The sequence below is a fragment of the Pelodiscus sinensis genome, chromosome 2 (genome assembly GCF_052426305.1).
Source record: "Pelodiscus sinensis isolate ZL-2025 chromosome 2, ASM5242630v1, whole genome shotgun sequence".
In the NCBI taxonomy this organism is placed as follows: domain Eukaryota; kingdom Metazoa; phylum Chordata; order Testudines; family Trionychidae; genus Pelodiscus; species Pelodiscus sinensis.
In genome coordinates this window covers 63,136,523-63,156,091 of record NC_143053.1, presented here as the reverse complement: position 1 = coordinate 63,156,091, position 19,569 = coordinate 63,136,523, and the positions used below count along the sequence as shown (strand labels likewise).

Here is a 19,569-nt window from a genome sequence, read left to right as displayed (position 1 = left end):
GATCCGGGGCGGAGATCAGGGTGGACCTTACTCAGGTTTGGGGGGGATGCCCCCAATGTTCGTGATCTCCGTACTAGATGGAGGAAAGCTGCCAGCCTGACCACCAAAGGCCACACATGATCCCAGGAGCAGGTACGTATGAAAATCAATGTGGTCCAGTGAGACCCCCCAACCCTGAGCCCTGAGCTTCCCCTCCCCCTTCTTCCCCTTGCTTCCCTCTTCCAGCTCCCTCCTCCCAGGTTTCCCCCTCCCCTTTCCCATCCTCTCTCCTCCCTTCTCCTGCCTTCTTTCCCCAGTCTCACCAGAGTTTCATCCCCCACTCCCGCCAGTTTTGTTAAATAAAGAGAGTTTGTGTTCATGAAAATATGTGTATTTTATTTGACATCAGGTTGGGGGGAGGAGTAAGTGGAAGAACGTGAGGGAGGAATGAGGCACAAGCCTCCAGTGGGGCAGACCAGGGAGGCTCTGAGTGCTCCTCAGGGTGGAAGCTCTCCCGCAGGGCCTCCTGGATACTGACAGCCCCCGATGGACCTCCCAGATGGCAGCCTGCAGGAAGTGCAGCCAGGCTCACAGTAACATGTTCACGAGAAGCACCAGAGTGCATAGGGACAGCTCTGGCTCCATGTTGCAGAGTGCTATGGTGTCCCGAGTGAGGGCAACCAGAGCACTCCAAGACACTAATGCTTTGCTGTCCCTCATCGAAGCAGGCAAGCAAGCAGGGACACCTGGGAACCAACTGCCTCTGTGTGTGTGTGTGTGTGTGTCTTTAAGCACAAGCCTCAGATAGCCTCAGGCAACAGCTATACAAAGACAGGTTTTGGGGGGGATGCCCTACCCCCAATGACCTGATGCCCTACCCCTCACCTGGTTCTGGTCAGTCTTAAATCCAAATCAGTATCCACTCAGTGTGGATGCTGTATTTTGAATTAGCAAAATGCTAATTCAAACTGCATTTTGTGTGTAGACGCATTAATTCAAATTAACTATTTCGAATTAAGATAACTCAAATAAACACTGTAGTGTAGACATACCCTAAGTCTTCACTGCCTGAAAAGGTGCATTTTTAGTGGTATAATTTATACATACTAGCTATCCTGCTGTAAAATCCTAGTGGCGACGAGGCACCTGTAATTTTTAATGGTGAGGAATCCAGGTGAGAGCAACACTATATTCTCCCGACCTGTGGTTGACCTCACTTAGTTTACTTCTGTAAAACTACAGTGTCTTGTTCCAATAGGATTTTACAGTAAGAGTTATCGTTCTGTAGTTGTCATAAATGAGAGTAGCTCCTAGGCTGCCCTAATTCACACCAAGGCTGCATCCAGACACACATGGCAGTGAAGACAAAGCTTCCAGATAACGTGGCACAGGGGGAAAAATGATGAAAAACTTTTTTACAAATGAAAACCTGTAGTCGAAAATGTTTTCTGAGAGTGGTCTCCATATATCAAATGACCCTGACTGTTTTGGGGTTCACAATTTTATCATGGTTCTCTGCACAAGTCTAGGGAAAAGTTATTAAAGGGAATAAATGGATAAAGGGAAGCAACGGGAAACTTCTGAAATAATATTGACAATAAACCAACAATAAATACTAGACTCCTCATGAAAAGTGTAAATTTGCTTATTTTAGAAGGCTGAAAATGTTTCTCTTTTCTTATATCATGGGAAAAGCATATCAGTAACAGAGCATGAAGTTATGAAATTCTGGTCTTTCTATGTTGTTATCTCTAGACTAATTGAGAGAGAATAATCTAGTACTGAAAATACAACATTGCAGTTGCTATATGTTCACTATAATGATAAATTCATTAGATTGTCTTTTTGATACTTATATATTATGCATTCAAGATATCAATGACAGCAATATGCTAACTCCACCACTCAAAGACTGGTTGTTATCCTCCAAATACTTAAAATACAGAAGCAGTTCAGTGATTATTATAGATGATGTCAAAAGTACATTCCTTTAAGCCTTCAGCACATATGTAATCCATGTTTTTTATATATATTTATTTTTTAGTGAATGATGGAATAAGCTATCCTGGCTTTTGGATGGATTACACTACGTATGAACTGAATGTTATACTTTCTTGCAAGGATATGAACAAGTCCTTTTCAAACAGCAGAACAGCAAAAACCTTTTGAATGGATCACACTTACAGCATGCCATTAGTTGAATGGGCTCAGCATTTCTCGTGCTAAATACTCTGAAGTTAAGAATCTGGAAAAGAGATCTTTGCAGAGATGACTCATTTACAAACTGGACTTAGTCCAGAGACTATAGAGAAAGCCCGTCTGGAACTGAATGAAAACCCAGACGTTTTGCATCAGGATATCCAGCAGGTCAGGGACATGATCATTACCCGGCCTGACATTGGGTTTTTACGTACAGATGATGCCTTCATCTTGAGATTTCTCCGAGCCAGAAAGTTTCACCAAGCAGATGCCTTCAGACTGCTGGCCCAGTACTTCCAGTACCGCCAGTTAAACCTGGATATGTTCAAGAACTTCAAGGCTGATGATCCTGGGATCAAACGGGCTCTGATTGATGGGTTTCCTGGAGTGTTGGAAAAACGTGATCACTATGGCAGGAAGATTCTTCTGCTTTTTTCAGCTAACTGGGATCAGAGTAGGTAAATGTAGATAGTGTACTTTTATTTTTATACACATACAAATCCTGTTCACAGTTGATTAATGACCATATTTTCGGCAGTGAGATCATTCTGATAAATATGTATTCCAAACATGAGTCCATTTCACTAAAGCCTTTGCCTACTGTGGTGGTCTATCATTTCTCATACCTATGCTACAGAGGATTTACTGTACACGGAAACATGTAGATCATACTTTTCCCTAATGTTTGCAGGTTTAAGCCAGATAATTGCATCTTGCTATAAGTACTGTCATGCCTATTACACAGTGGCTGAGTCTAGATTGGCATGATTTTCCAGAAATGCTTTTAACGGAAAACTTTTCCGTTAAAAGCATTTTCGGAACAGAGCGTCTGGATTGGCACGGACGCTTTTCCGCAAAAGCACTTTTTGCAGAAAAGTGTCTGTGCCAATCTAGACGCGCTTTTCCGCAAAAAAACCCCGATGGCCATTTTTGCGATCGGGGCTTTTTTGCGGAAAACAAATCTGAGCTGTCTACACTGGCCCTTTTGTGCAAAAGGTTTGTGCAAAAGGGACTTTTGCCTGAACGGGAGCAGAATAGTATTTCCGCAAGAAGCACTGATTTCTTACAGTAGGAAGTTAGTGCTTTTGCGGAAATTCAAGCGGCCAGTGTAGACAGCTGGCAAGTTTTTCCGGAAAAGCGGCTGATTTTCTGGAAAAACTGGCCAGTCTAGACACAGCCAGTAACTTTAGTCACGTCAGACAGGAGTTGAAGAGGTTGACAGAGTAAAAACTTCTCACCACACAATTCTCATATACTCTCTGATACATAGGTGTGATAGGGTATGCTATTCGCTACTCAATGCTGCCTCCTTCTGCCTTTTCTAGAGATTACCTCTTACAGGCTGATACCCCTTCCCTCAACTGCACATCATCACTCTGTCTCTTTGTGGCCCCTATCTCACTCCAGGAGCTGCAGCTTCCTCCTCTTGACTCAGCCCTCTGGCCAGGTCACTAAGGGTACGTCTAGACTACAGGCTTTTGTCGACAGAAGTTTTGTCGACAGATACTGTCAACAAAGCTTCTGTCAACAAAGAGCATCTAGACTACATCCAGTTCTGTCGACAAAAAATGCCGCTTTGTCTACTCATGGGAGGTTTTCCCTGCTGCTCCCATTGGCCAGATTTCGGCCAATGGGATCAGGGTGGAGTGGCAGGGAGCATGGAGCTAGGTAAGCACCCCCTCATGGCCAGTCCCCACACCCATATTCTTCCCCCTGCTCCCTTCCCCCGCCCAGCTCTCCCAGCCCCAGTCCACTCTTGCACCCTCCCACCCTTTCAGACACCCCACCCTCAGCCTGCTCCTGCACCTCCCTCCCAGCCAGACCTCCACTCCCAGCCCCCTCTAGCACCTTATCTCCCACCAGACCCCTGCCCTCAGCCCCATTCCTATCCTTCTTCCTGGCAGCCCCCTCCCACACACTAAACCCCACCACATCCACTTGCCCCATAGCCTGGGCTCACAAAATCTACTAACGCTGGGACACCTAAGAGTTAATCTGGCCTGTGGAAAGCCTTGAAGCTTAGTCCTCCCTGCCTCCTCTCCTCCCCCTCCCCTGCCGGGGGGCTGGAGTGCCAGGGAGTAAGGTATGTCAGTTGGGGGCCACATCAATGAGGGTTTTTGGGGGGGAGGGAGGTTGTCTCTCACTTGTGTGGCCCCTGACTGATTTTTCTGTAGATCAATGGCTATTTTTTACTTCTGGACGCTTCAGTACAATTAAGATGCAATACTTTTGTACTTTTACTCAAGTACAGTTTTCCAGAAGGATACTTTGATTTTTACTTAATTACATTTTTTTCAAAGTAGCAGTTCTTTTACTCAAGTAACTTTTTTTTGGTATTTTTTCCATATATATCAATAGAATATAACTGAGATAATACCAGTACCAAGTGACATTTTATCTGGATTCTTTGTCTCTTTGGATGTTTGGTAATAATCTTGGGAATAACCAGAAGCTGTATATTTGATTGTATATGGTAACTCCTTCAGCTGCTATAATACCATGAACCAGCTTAAGATGTGTTCAGTAAGAATACTCCAATTGAAATACTAGATATTCAGATCATCTTCTAACTTATCAACCTAATTAAAATATTTAAAACATCTTCACTCATTACTGGAGGAGTAGACTGCAAACAGTGTGTAGAAAGGGGATTGTTCTCCAGATCTCCAGCTAATGAAATGTATGTATTAGAAGCTTTAGAAATGAGTAGAGAAGAGGGACCAATTCTTTAAATATAACACTGTATATCTTTATATAGGCACAAGTTATCCTAAGGCCATAATTTATTTATAATGCTTTCCTTTGAAATTTGAGCTTCAATATTAAATATATTTTATAAAATAAGTCACCTCTTCTACAACAGTCCTGTGAAGTGCTGAATTTCACAATACATTGCAAGACTGACCTTAAGTAATATTTCAAAACTGCTGATGTTAGAAACTTGTGATGTGACAGTATTTTGCAATAAGCCAATATTATTTAAAAAGTCATGAATATTGATAGGTGACTGCTTTGATATACGATATCTTGGTTTTTTAAGATTAAAAAGTATGATGGAATTAACAAACCTGTGTATAAGAGCAGGGACTTGAAAAAGTAGGCTGAGCAGTAATTAAATTAATCAGAGCAAGAGTTTCCAAAACATAAAAGGGAAGAAAATGGAAAATGCAAGTTGACAGGAAACTCTATCTACAACTAAATTCTATCTGTGTTCACAAGTCGATATTTTTAATAAGTGCAGAGAGCATTGTGACAATAAGAGAGAATTACCTTTTCTATCATTCCAACATGAATTTCAGCTCTGGAAAAATCATGTAGGGCCCATTTGTTGCAGAGATCATAATGCAAGACAGCCAGATACTTACCTGCTGGAATAGACCATTTAACTATCTATTTTCTGCTCATGCTGAGCAAAGTTGCCTCAACAGAGGTTGATTTTTCAAAGAAACATGTAGAGTTCCTTTGAAAGTGTAAAAATCTTTGTCAATGTTTTCTTCTTCTTGAGAGACAATGCCATTATTCCACTGAGATTCAGATGTGACTGGAGTATGTATGTTCATGTGCTTTTACATACATCTGAGTATCATCCATATAGCAGTATATATCACATATCCAAATTGTTTTAAAAAACCAAAGATTTACATAACCGCTCATAATAGCCCTAATAATGTACTAAGTCAAAATTCATTGTCTATTTGTCTGCTCATTTACACTAGTGTAAATCAGAAATAATTCCATTGAGGTCGATTGCATTATGATGGCACACTTTAAAAAAGTATAAAATATGGATTTAGTGTGCATGAGAAATCATAATTGCTCTTCAGAACAAATCAATATCTTTCCCACTTCAGTTATTCCTACCTATGCCCATCTCCCAAAATAACAACTTGCAGATAAGGAGCCCATAGAATAAAATAGAGCCTCAAATTCTTGCTTTCTTCTTTTACCCGGTATTATTTCATTTATTGAATTCAAATCCTTCCAGTGAAGAGATACAAATGGTGGCTGCTCTTTCTACGCCGCTCGTGATTGACAATGATGTGAGAGGAAAATTAAGCCCTACATATATACAACTGAGGTGCCTTGTCTGTGTTCAGAACAACTCTGAGAACAACACTGATAGTTTTGAATGATCATCATAGTACAAAACAAATATTTGTTACATTTACCTCTTCGAGTTGATTACCATGCATCTTGTTCCATGAAAATTAGTTACATTCTCAATACAACTTTTGACATGCATCCCAATATCTTACCAAAAAGCAGTGTAAATCCATTATGTAGTTCAATGTATGAGTTCAAAAAAGAAGTAGGCTGAAAAAGAAATTAAGCCCCTGATCTTGGATGACTGCCAGGGAAATACAACATGTAAAAGAATAAAAGCCACTAAACTAGAAGATGTTGGTGTCTTTACATAATTATTTTTCTCCATCCACTTCCCAGTAGAAATATGTGAATAACTGATTTTTCAGTGTTCTGTTCAAACCAAGAAATTGGAAAAAAATTCAGTTCAAGTCCAACTAAATATTTAGTTCAATCCACAACAAAATATGTTATATAATTTTTGAGATCCTCGTAATATTTTTAAAAACAAAATTGAACTAAAATTTAAAACAAAAACTCTCTGTGAACTGAAAAATCAAAACATTTCAATTTAAAAAATTTCAAAATGAAATGTTTCAACTTTTTAGGATTTTCCCCCAGCTGCAATAATTCAATAAATTCCTCATAAATTTGTGAAAAAATGTAGTCAATTCAAATTTGCATTTTTGGCAAAAAAAAGTTTTGTCTGAAAAAATTCACTCAGCTCTAATTCTAACTTTAATTAGCTCCTTTTCTTTTTTGCCATCCAGCTTTCTTGTTTTCTCCATTTTGTTTATCTTCTCTGAGGGTACGCCTAGACTGCAGGCTTCTTTCAAAAGAGAGCACCCACACCTCAAAACTGGATCAAAAAAGTGATCTGCTTTTTCAAAAAAGAGCGTCCAGACTACATGGACATTCTCTCGAAAGAAAGCTCGATTGCTGTTCATAGAATGGGCACCGGTGCTTTTTTTGTTTGCCTCTTCTTTTGAAAAATGTCCCTGTTCTGCATCCACGCACACCTTTTTTCAAAAGAGCTCTTTTGAAAAAAGCGTTCTTCCTCATAATTTGAGGTTTACCAATGTTGAAAAAAACCCTGCGTTCTTTTGATTTAATTTTGAAAGAACATGATTTAGTGTGGATGCAGGTGAAGTTTTTTCAAAAAAAAAAATGTAATCTAGACATACCCTCGGTCTTTGTTATCTCTCCCTCTTTAACCTTAATGATGCATTGTGGTATCTACCGATTTACTTCTCTCAGTTCCTTTTTTCCGCCCCTTGATCTCCAATTCTGTTTTCTCATCTTCTGCTTTATCGTTCTATCTGTTTTTCAGCTTGACTTTCCTTCTTCCTCCATTTCTCCCTCCACCCCCCCACCTTTTCCTTCACCTCTAAACCTGATCTGTACTCCTAGAAACAGCTTCTCAAGATCTGTGAATACGGTTTCCTGAATCAAATCTTAATTCTCTGTTGTGTAAGTGAAAACTGCACAAAACAGTTTGAGCTCATAAAGAAAATAGACCTCTCTAAAATCTTTCTTCAAACTATTCCTCTAAATTAATTTCAAAACTGTAATAAAAAGGCATAAACTCTGATCCAACAGAAAAACCATAGAAAATTGCTCCATTTTCAGTTTCTCATTTTAATCCAAGTGATTTCTAACCATCCACTGCAATTTAAATTTAGTTTCACTTTGTTAAAGCCTTTCATTTGATTTGGATGGAAGAGTGCCTGCAATTCAGGACAGTAAATATTGGGTAGCAATCTGAGGATGCCCTACATAGGATGAATAAGTGAAAAAACAAACAATGAATGTGTAACATTTCTCTACTCTTCTGTACTAACACCCACGCACATGCACATATACACACACACACCCTATTATTCTCTAGTAATAGGCATCACACACGTATTTATTTTCCCTCGATGAACACTTTATACAGTTCATTTAAAATATAATTCATCTGTGCAGTAAAACTCAAACTGTTCAGTTATTTACTGAGAAAACAGTTACAAAAGATGTAAACTCCACATCAAAACCCAATATATCCTTTATTAGATAGAAACACAGTAAATGATGTGCCTGTCATTGCAGGTTCATTTCCAGCAGTTGCTTTCGACTGAAGGGGGGGGCTTGCCCCCTTGGTTTGTTAGATAAAAACATTTGGGTTGGATTATTGTAGTTCAGACAAAAGCATTTGAAAAGGACAAAGCAATAACCGCTCTGAGCTCTCTTGTGAGTTACGAATGTGAGGATTATGTCAGCAGACTCTGTATCTAACAGTGCTATAGTGCACATTGCATTTAAATATGCTTTATAAACTCAGTTCTCTTCTAATATCTAGTTTCCAGTTCTTTAGAATATTTTCTGGGCATTTTATAATTGCTCATGCTTGAAAAAATGCAACCATGGAGGATACCTTGGATGTTAAGTTATTCACTACAGTCATCACTTCCCTCACTTAGGCCTCTGGTATGAATGTTAGTGCTCAGTCCTCTTCAAGGTCTGAATTTTAGTGCTCAGAGCTTGCTGCACACTTGCAAAGATGATGTCTACAAGACCCCTATTTATTTCTGAATCTAAGAAGTGCATCATACTGGTTTAGAACTTTGTAACTGGTTAGCATCCACCTTTCATGTGTGTCCCCCCCTCTGGTTGGGTGTGCCTACAATCTTTCAGGTCTTGTGACCTCTGTCCAGTGGTTTTGTAGTAATTCAGCCCTCCAGCTGAGTCCAACACACTGTATAAGAATCAGAACAGAGGAGTACTGACATAAGCCCCTGGTAGACTGAATACCCTAACTGGTGTTTCTCTAGCCCTCCTCAGACTCAGTCTTTTAAGTAGTCCTGGCCCCTGTATATGGCCAGATCTCCGGGGCTTTCTCCCTGGAAACACTACCTTCCTGAAGCCCTTCCCAGGCTCAGCCTTTCTCTGTCCCAGCAGCCAGTCAGGAGCTCCTTAGTCTGCTGGCAGGGACTGGGGGGAGCAACAATCTTAGGCTATGTCTAGTCTACGGAGTTTTTTCAGGATACCAGAGGCATCCCGAAAACAACTCCGCCGCGTCCAGGGAACACGTGTGCTCTTCCAACATTTTTGTCGGAAGAGCAGATGCACGCTTTCAGAAGCCCTGTCTTTCTCCTTCTACGAAGAAGAAGGGCTCTTCCGAAAGCGGAGGTTTTTCTGAAATTTGGCCCAGTATAGACGAGCCAAATTTCAGAAAAGCCTCTTCAGACAAAACTATCGGAAAAAGGTATGCAAATTGTGGAACACAATTTGCATACCTTTTTCTGAGAAAACATTGTAGTCTAGACATGGCCTCAGGCTCAGTCCTAGCAGCCAGCCAGGAGCTCTCTCACTTCCCTGGTCCCTGCTAGAACTAAGCAGTTTGTGGTCTTGCTGGTCTTTCAGCCAAAAACACAGCATTTTTCTCTAGCTTCAGACAGCAAGGCTATGTCTAGACTGCAGGCTATTTTTGGAAGAGGCTTTTCCAGAAGAGATCTTCCAAAAAAAACTTCTTCCAAAAGAGAGTGTCCACACTGCCAACGCGCATCAACAAAGCGATCTACTTTTTTGAAAGATAGCATCCAGACTGACTGGACGCTATCTCGCAATGAAATTCTGATTACTGTGGAAGGAATGGCCACCAGAGCACCCGTGCATTTTCCATGCCACCCGTGCCTCTTCTTCCTCATCCATTCACGTCTTTTTCCGAAACAGCTCTTTCAGAAAAGGTGTTCTTCCTCATAGAAAGAGGTTTACCACTGTCAGAAAAAACCCTCTGTTCCTTCAATTTTTTTTAAAAAAAAATGCGATTGCAGTGTGGACATAACTCGAGTTTTTTTGTTTTTTTTGATAAACAGATGTTTTTCTAAAAAAAATCTGTAGTGTTGATTTACCCCAACTGACAGCTGTTCTCTTCTGCAGCTTCTTTTATATGGCCCTGCTGGACCCTGATTGGCTACTTTCAAAGCCAGCCCAAGCTATGGGCTGAACCGGCTACTGCCTGGGACGCCCCATTGTAGGGGACATCACGCATGGCTGCCAGACCGGGCGGGGGCGGGGCCAGGGCCACGCATGCACTGGTGTCCCGGGGTGGCGCCAGGCACCTAAGGGTGCTGCACTCCCGGGGGCGGCGCCGTGCTCCCGGGGCCCAGGGTGCACGAATGGCTCGGGCCGGCCCTGACTACTTTCTCTCCACACTCTAGTTTTAAGGACTTCTCTTCTGTTATTTCCTAGGATGAGATGTGACAGGATGCTAAGGCCTCCAGCGGGGAACCTCTGGGTCTAGTCCCAGCACACATACCACCTCTCCCCCTCAGATAGGATAGGGGTGAGATTCTACTGCTGTCTCTTGTCCTGTTTTAAAAGTGTATTCTCTTCCCAGACCTTTGTCTGGAGAGTGTTTTTTTTTTCTCTGTCCTTTTGCCCCTTTTAGTCAGGGTCTACTCTCACATGTTTCTCTTACCTAGTGAGATTTAAGTTCAGCTTTGCCTTTCAGCTCCGCTTTGCATCCAGGACTTCAGGGTCTCTTCACACCACAGCTTGTCCATCCCTGTACACTGAGTCTCCACTTCCATCTTGAGGTAATATATAATGAGGTGAAGTCAACATTGTTTCTCTGCTTTATGAATTAGATATCCATGGCCTACAGTTTTCTCTGGCACTTGATATCTTCCACTTCACTCTTTGCTGACTCCAGCTGTTCAGATAGCTTATCAACACTTACGAGGGAACTCATAGAACTAGCCTGCTCTCCCTTTTCCCGTTGGAGTGACCTGCGCTGTGAGGTGCAGCCTGGATTCCCACCATAAGTGACTGACCTTGTCTGGCAGGTCTGGGTTCCAACTGTAGCCCACTGCTCCTGGGATTCTATCTGGGTCCCCAGACTATCCTTCTGTGCTTGGGGCTCTAGCTGGACCCCCTTTGCTAGCCTTCCTCTGGTTCCCAGCTCCTCTGCTTCCTTACCTCGTTAGTCCTAGCCCCTCCCAGTCCTAGGTTGCCATCTTGGTATCTCTGGATGAGGGCTGAGACATCCCCCACGCAAGTCTCTCTTTTGATTATCCCATTCTTGCCTTAATCATGAGTCTTCTTCTTTACCCTTATTGCCCCTCCTTCTCTGAGAGGGCAACATTGCTTTAAATGCTTTTCCATGCCGCAGTGAAAACTTACTGCCTCTGCTCAAGCTTTGGCCATGTGCTGCCTATCTCGTGTTCCTTGGAATCACTCTAATGTCCTACTCTTTAAAGTCACCCTTGTCCAGTTCCTTTGGCAGCTCTGGAGCATCCATCCCTAACTCACAGGGATTTGCTCCTAGCACCCCCATTTTCATCTTGCCTGTCATTGGAGCCCTGACACAGCATAGTGGAGTGTGGCTGGGGCAGGAAGCATGACCAAATCACCGTTGTGCTCTCGCTATTCCTGACTGTTGAGGGTCCCTTGTAGGCCATTACATCCAGGGGCAGTTCAGTGACATAAACCAGCTTCCCCAGCTACACTGGAGCACTGCTTTGGTGTAGCTGAGGATCTAGCCTCAAAATTTTTTAATACACTTCTTGAAATACTCTCAGGCTCTTAAGCCAGAAAGACTGACTGTCTCACTGTGCCATTGAGATAGGTCTGAAATGTAAATTGTTTACTGAGCCTTCCCAGTCAATGATAAAAGAATCAAGTAAGGCTATAAATACCAAAGCTTTTATTTATCATGCTCTGGTGAAGTGCAGAATGTGTAAGCAGGAGGGTGATATATAGACAGCAGCCAAGAGTAAAATAAAATTTAAACAGATATAAACATGGACTATAAGTATAGCTACACCAAAACTCTGATAGTGATGGCCATAGATGGCCTATTGGCTTGTATTTATAAAGGAGCACTAGAATAATGCTGTGGTCACCTACCAAGAACCAGTTTCAAACATTTATTATTCACTTTATTTAATTATATCATAGTAGCACTCAGGGACTCCAATTGAGCTCACAGTCACATTGTGCTGGGCACTGTGCCACATACTGTAAGACACAATCCCTGCCTGAGAGACCATATTGTCTCACTAAATGAAAGGAGCTAAATGAAAGGTCGGAGAAAGGAAATAGAATTTTACTCCATTTTACTGCTGTGGAGTTGAGGTACAACAAGGTGAAGTGACTTGCTCCAGGTCACAGAGGGAATCTGTGGCAGAATCAGAAAATGAACTCACATCTTTTGAATCACAGTCCCGTATTTTAAGCACAAGAAATATTTCTTCTCGGGTGTGAAGTTTCTGGACAACCTTCTCTTTGTTCCCATTTCTAAAGGAAATGTACATGATTCTGCTCATTTGTGTGCAGTGCTGCTTTTGGGTCTCAGAATCATTTAGGTCAGTTTCTGTGTGTCTTTTGAAGCACCTTAGTCTGAATAGCTGTGTTGCCCACAGAGAGCAAAACTGGATGTAGCCTTTGATACAAACCAGTTAGTCAGGGATAGAATAAGTCCCTTGAGGTCAAACCCTGACCTGATAGTCAATGTTAGTTCAAGAAAGGAAACTCCCCTCTCTCTGTCTCACACACACACAGAGGGAGGGGGAGAGAGAGAGAGAGAGAGCACTGATTCACACAAAGGGAGAGAATCGATTAACTACTGGTTTACAGCCACAGTAACAGATTTAAATGATTGTAAAACTTGAAGTTTTAATAAAATAATCAGTCATGTAGCACACAGAAATCCTTGTTAGTTATGTTTAATTTAAAATATTATTGAAATTTCTACTTGTAGTTGGTGGAAATTCAAAATGGACTAGGGCAGCCTGGTTGTGGTACTGATTTTGTGAAATCACATTTATTCTAGTTTTGGTTTTGAAAGCCTAAATGACTCATAATTTTGATTTTGAATTTGTGGCTCACAGGAAACAGTGAGAAGTCCCAAATGTGGGAAAGATAGAAATTTCCATTTTGCATCACATCCATAGTCTATTTCAGTGTTTCTTAAACTTTTTAAGACCAAGGAACAGCAAACAATAATTTTTTTTTATGGGGAACACCAAGTATTTTTTGTTGCTCCTGCCCCTTGAAGGGTGGCCATTTTGAATTCTGTGTTATTCTCCACGGCACACCTCCGACTGCCTTGCGGCACATCAGTATGCCGTGGAACCCAGTTTAAGAAACACTGGTCTATTTGGTAGAGTAGCTTGTCTCCAACATTGGCCGACATCAGATTGTTTATAGAAATTAGCAAGAAATCTGCCATAGGCAAATATGGGAAACTCAATCCTCACCACCAATCAAGGTCTGATCATAACCCCCTAATAATTAGAGCTATATCAGCTAACGTTAGAAATGTAATTAGGGTCAAATACTCAATCCTGGCCCAATGCAGTCAGTTTAAGTCTTACAACTGACTTCAGTCAGGATAGGTTTATGCTCAGACTTAAAGTGCTGAGTGCAATGGGAGTGACTGCAAACTGTGGTATTTATGTATGAAATGGACATTTTTGTGCAGGGACAATGAAGGAGCAAGTACAGTTTGTTTTTGTACATATTACTCTAAATTCCTTCTTAAACTGTTTTATTATGTCCCTATGGGATCAAAGAGTTCCAGCTGCATAAATGGCTTGGAGTGGGCTCACACCTATTATGAAAAAGGTTTGCATAAATGATGGAGGTGCTATCTTTTGGGTGAGATGTTCAGTTTTGGTACTTTCAGCTTTCCCACATCCAGCACAGAGCAGCTTGGTTTAAGACTTGACTCCAGCATATGCTGAGAAGCAATCCTAAATTGCTTTGTGGTGTTCTCTGTTCAGTGGAACTTAAATGCACCCCTGTGCAGAGGGGTCACCTGAGGCCTGTTGTCATGCTTTCTGTCATGCTTAATCTTACCAGCTACAGAAGTCTGAATAGAATGTAAATAGTTGCAGGTATTGTTCATGCACTTTTTCACAGAAGAAAATTCAATCAGGGTGCACTAAGGTATACTAAAAAAAACATAAGGGATGAGACCTATGGAAATAGTTACACTTTAAAATCAATAAAATGTATCAGACTTTTTTGCATTTTAAAGCAAACCATTTAGATTTTGGTATCTGAAAAAGCCCCTGGCCCAGTAACATTGGATTGTGTTGTCCCAGGTCAGATACAGCAGCTCTTTCATCAATAGCCTCATTGACATCCATAAAAACAACAAGGAGTCCTGTGGCACCCTAAAGACTATCATTTATTTGGGCATAAGCTTTCATGGTCTGGAGCCTACTTCAACAGATGCAACCTCAACCAGGAATGCAAGTACCCCAGGGCAGTGTTCCCTCTAAGCTGTGGGGCAGCACAGCTTAACAAGTGATTAATCAGCCCTACCCAGTCAGTCAGTTCAGTGCATGGAGCCCTGAGCCTCTGACTGGGTGGGGCTGATTAATCACCTGTGAAGCTGTGCTGCCCCACAGCTTAGAGGGAACACTGCCCTAGGGGGTATGCAGAGATCTTCCAGGGTGTACATCAACCTGAATTTAATGAAATGGGCTCCAGCCCATGAAAGTTTATGCCCAAATACATCGGATAGTGTTTAAGGTGCCACAGAACTCTTCATTGTTTTTGCTAAAACAGACACAGCTGGCTACCTCTTTGAAAATTGACATGTGCGGGGAAAGGATCTGATCTACAAATAATAAAGTGCTAGATTATGGCATCCTTATTAATGCTGAGTAGCACCATGCTCCTAGTGTAAGGCCATTGAAATCTATGTGACTACTTAAGATCCTGTCCAATGTGAGTAAAAGGTGACAGAATACAAAGCACATATATATATATTAATTAGCCTGGTGGCTCTCAACCAGGAATACATGTACCCTTTGGAGTATTCAAAGATCTTCCAGGGGGCACATCAACTCATCTAGATAATTGCCTAGTTTTACAACAGGATAAATAAAAAAGTGTAGCTAAGTCAGTACAAACTAAAATTTCACAAAACAGGCAATGACGTGTTTATACTACTCTCCTTATTATCCCCTGAAATGTAAGCAATTTTTCAGTCATAGTGTGCTGTGAAGCTTTTGCATTTTTATGTCTGATTTTGTAAACAAGTAGTTTTCAAGTGAGGTGCAACTTGTGGATACGCAAGACAAATCAGATTCCTGAATGGGGTACAGTATTCTGGAAAGATTGAGAGTCACTAAGCCTTTGTGATGTGGAGATCGGGGCTAAAATACATCTTAAGCTGAATAGTCCAAAGGAAATTAACTACAGGGACAAAATACAGCAATGGAACTACTCATAAGCATAAAGTTAGGCATGGACTTAAGTACCTTGCTGAAGTGGAACCTAAGTCACTGACAGGTATACACAGAAATGAAACCGACATACTTCCTTAAATATATACACTCGTTTATACTAAAATTACAAAATGTTAGCTAATGCTGAATGGAACTGAATGAAAGTTAATGAAGTGACAGAGAGTTCTGTGAGACATCTGATTTTTAGTTTAAAAAATAAATTCAAAAGCAGGGAGATTTGGAAAGTTTTCATTCTCTGCATTACTACAGAAGGAAACTAACAAACAATATACTGGGCTTTATCTCACAAAAGCCTGATTAGCTGTATTTTGTCTCTGAAGTTTGTTATTGTGGCAAAGGCCCTTTATTAATACTTTTGAGAAATAGTGGGACTATCTAGGATAAAGAAAATATAGCATAATTGCTGTAAAAGATACTCCTCTGATTTTCAAATATCCCAAACATGTCATAAGAATGTGTTTAAATCAATAAGAGTAAAACCTCTAAGTCCTGGTTTTCCATTTTCAATAAAATGTCATTGTGGGACAGCAATAGAGAAAAAAAATCCATCCAATTGATTTTACCAAACACTGCAATTTCATCAAGGACTCTACTGATATCAAATTATAGTCTTTGTAAATTAAATCTTCCAAAGAGGTGACTCTAGTTTTTAATAATGAAAGTTTCTCCTTCCATGTCCTGTACCTCCTCTTTCCCCTCTGGTCTTGCTACTTTTACAAAATAATAGCCTCCATAAATTAAAGCAGGAACATGGTAACATCCAGTCCAAGATAAAGACAGTCTTTTACTGAGATCAAATCAAGCAGGATTAATTCTGTCTTTTTGTCCATTAAAGCTTTTGATATTTGCTCTTTATCCCAACTACTGTAGTTGCTATATACATTAGCACATAAGAAACTAGTTATAATTAAATGGGTGGACACAAAAGTGACTTCAATTACCTAACTTCTATAATAATTCTCTGTAGCTGCACTAAATGGGAGTGTCTTGTTGCTATTGTGAAAAAAATAGATTTCATTACATTGGTTTCACAAAAACAAATGATACAACCACAAATAAATGTTCACAAAACACCCAAATTCTCAATAGAATTTGCACCAGGAGCAGGGCCACTGATGGGGGAGGAGGGCCAAAAGGGCAACTGCTACGGGGCCCAATGATTTTTAAAGCGCCCAGGGCTCCAGGCTGCCACTACCACAGCACAGCAGCAGCCAGAGCACCAGCCTATTTAACTAGCCACTGGTTTGGGCGGTACTGAGGGCTGGCTGACCGTAGCCCTGTCCCTTATCCTCAAGACCCCACACCTACTGGGGGCTCCAGAGCTGAGCCCCTACCACATTGCTCTGGGCCTGGTGAAGTCTGTCACCAGTTCTGACCAAAAGAAGGATCCTTACCCCAACCCCCCTTATATACTGATACTATGATCAAGGAAAAAATGGCCATTATTTGATACGTGTAGGAAGAAATTTGTAATGTAGGGTTGGATGTAGATTGCGTGAAACCATTTTTCCTTTGCTTTTTATTGGTTGCTATGGAGACCTATTGAAGTGGTAAATGGTATCAAAAAGCCTCATAAAGGGATAATACGGGCACCTAAAAGGACTTCAAGCAGAAATCTAATATGGTGAATATTTCTTTCTATATGTCTAAGGAAGACTTGCTGCCAGATGCAAATTCTGAGAAAAGATAAGAAAAAATGACTATGCAATTCTTCTGAATATTTTCACTCCATTGAGAAATCTCAGTTTCCCAGCTTTTTGGGTAGAAAAAAATATACCTAGAGGAATGGAAAGCCAGTCAGGAACTGTGTGGGGCATGAATCTATCCCCTCCTCCCATTTCATCATGCTAAATTACATGGTAGGGTTTTTTACATAGACAAATATCCTTCAGAGTCTAATCTTAGCCTACCAGACTCTTCTTACAGTTACTGCATATAAATGTAAGCCAAGGATCCCAGAGAGGTACTGCACTGACCAATATGAACTGAAAAATTAATTGAATTCCAGTAACAAAACCATTAGAGATTCCTGTCTGGAGATAATGTAAAATAACAGCCTTATCTAACCAAAGTGGATGTTAGAGAAGAATAGATTGGAGTTAACATCAACTAATTTAATGCTCGTTCCAGTTCTGATTCTGTAGAGATAAGAGCAAATTCTGATTTCCTCTGATGGACGAAATGATCCTCATGAAAACCGTATATTGCAGAAAGATAACTCTGTTTTGAGTGTTCTACTAAATTGCTCCTATTTTTCAGGAGATGAGAGAAAATGACTAAGTTAATTTGGTGATTCCATGAAGGAAATAAGGAAGGCTGGTTAATATATTTTATGTGAATAATCTTGGTTGTGAATTTAGCCCTTTTCCTCTGTTTGTGAGTCAGTGACAAATGGAGCAATATCTGTGAGTATATATGTAATTCATAATTTTGCTGGATAGTTTGGACAAACTATTTTCTGTGTATGAGTTGGCTGTGAAGTCTTCTATTTGAGTATTCATTATTTCTGGACAGTGATTCATCATCTAAATCACAATCATCTAGACTGCAAGCCTCTTTCAAAAGAGGCTTTTTTCAAAGATACTTTTGAAAAAGCCTCTTTCAAAAAAGAGGGCCTAGACTACAAGCCGATTTTTCAAAAATCACTTTTTTGAAAGACTCTAAACATTCTCTTTCGAAAAAGCACAGTTTGCATTCAGTAGCGCCTTTTTTCGAGAAAGTACTTTAGAAAAAAGGCATCATTCCTCGTAAAATGAGGTTTATCATGATCGAAAAAACTGCTGCGTTCTTTTGATTTATTTTCGAAAGAACGCAGTTGCAGTCTAGACGCAGGTGAAATTTTTTCGAAAAAAGCTACTTTTTTCGAAAAAACCCTATAGTCTAGACACACCCAATGTGTTTTTTTCTTGCTTCCTTATGGAAAGCTTTTGAACAGGAAAATGATGACCAATCACAACCAACCATCACATTTTGAAGATCAAATAGTGAAACATATTTCTAGAGAACAGTTCACAATTATTACCATGAATTGTTACTTATATTACCATAGTCCTCAATGGTTCCAATCAGTATGGACTAAGTGTGGTTCAAACACAGGGAACAGACATCTTCTGTCTCCAAAGAGCTTATATTTGAGGGCCCTGGTCCTGCAGTTACAATGTATAAACTGACTGCAGAGCTCAATCTATGTCAATGAGGCATTGCAAGACTGCATCAGTCCACAATTTTCAGGTTTGGGGTCAAAGATGCAAACAAACAAAATAGAGGGATGAGAATACTAATCCCTGCTGGTCACGCATTTAGCAGAGGTTACTGATAAAGGTATACTAAATTTAACGTTTTGCACAAACAACCAAGCCTTTTCTAATAAATAAATCCAAGGAGATTGGGCCCCCATCATGGATATGCCATGTATAGCAAAGGGGACTGCATAATAAAACCATAATAACTAATAATGCTTGGCTTTTGCATCACATTTTTCATCAGTTGATCACAGGAGCTTTATAAATGAAGTGTACAATGGTTGCCAGGACACTTTCCTGAACAGCCCAACCCTGTGCCTGAGTTGATCAAAATAGTGCTGCCTTCATGAGTTTGCATACATCAACATTAATAGCTTCAGAGGGGTAGCCAAGTTAGTCTGTATCAGCAAAAACTTAAACAACAACAAATAGTCTAGTAGCACTTTAAAGAATAACAAAATATGTAGATGGTATCATATGCTTTCATGGGTACAGCTCACTTCTTCATATGACCGGAGTATTGGATGTCCAGAACTTTTTTGGTTCTGGACATCCAAAACTCTGGTCATCTGAAGAAGTGGGCTGTGCCCATGAAAGCTCATGATACCATCTACATATTTTGTTAGTTTTTAAAGTGCTACCAGACTTTTTGTTGTCAACATTAACATCAGGTCTACTCTAAAGCGGAAGATTAAATTAAAATATACAACTCTAGCTATGCTAATTACATGGCTGGAGTTGACGTACCTTAATTTGAGTTTCTGCAGGAGGCCAACAGGAACAGGAATACCAGTGCCGATGCGGGCACCCTCTGGGTT

At 40.6% G+C, this 19,569-nt stretch overlaps 1 protein-coding gene across 1 annotated transcript in view; it reads left to right on the top strand.

Annotated features, from left to right (window-relative positions):
• CLVS1 (clavesin 1) overlaps positions 1–19,569 on the top strand; it is a 120,839-nt gene that overhangs the window by 11,454 nt on the left and 89,816 nt on the right. The window contains exon 2 of the mRNA XM_006113635.5: positions 2,024–2,636. Coding sequence (XP_006113697.2) covers positions 2,248–2,636 — 389 coding nt within the window. The 5' untranslated portion in view covers positions 2,024–2,247. The remainder of the gene's footprint in view (positions 1–2,023; positions 2,637–19,569) is intronic.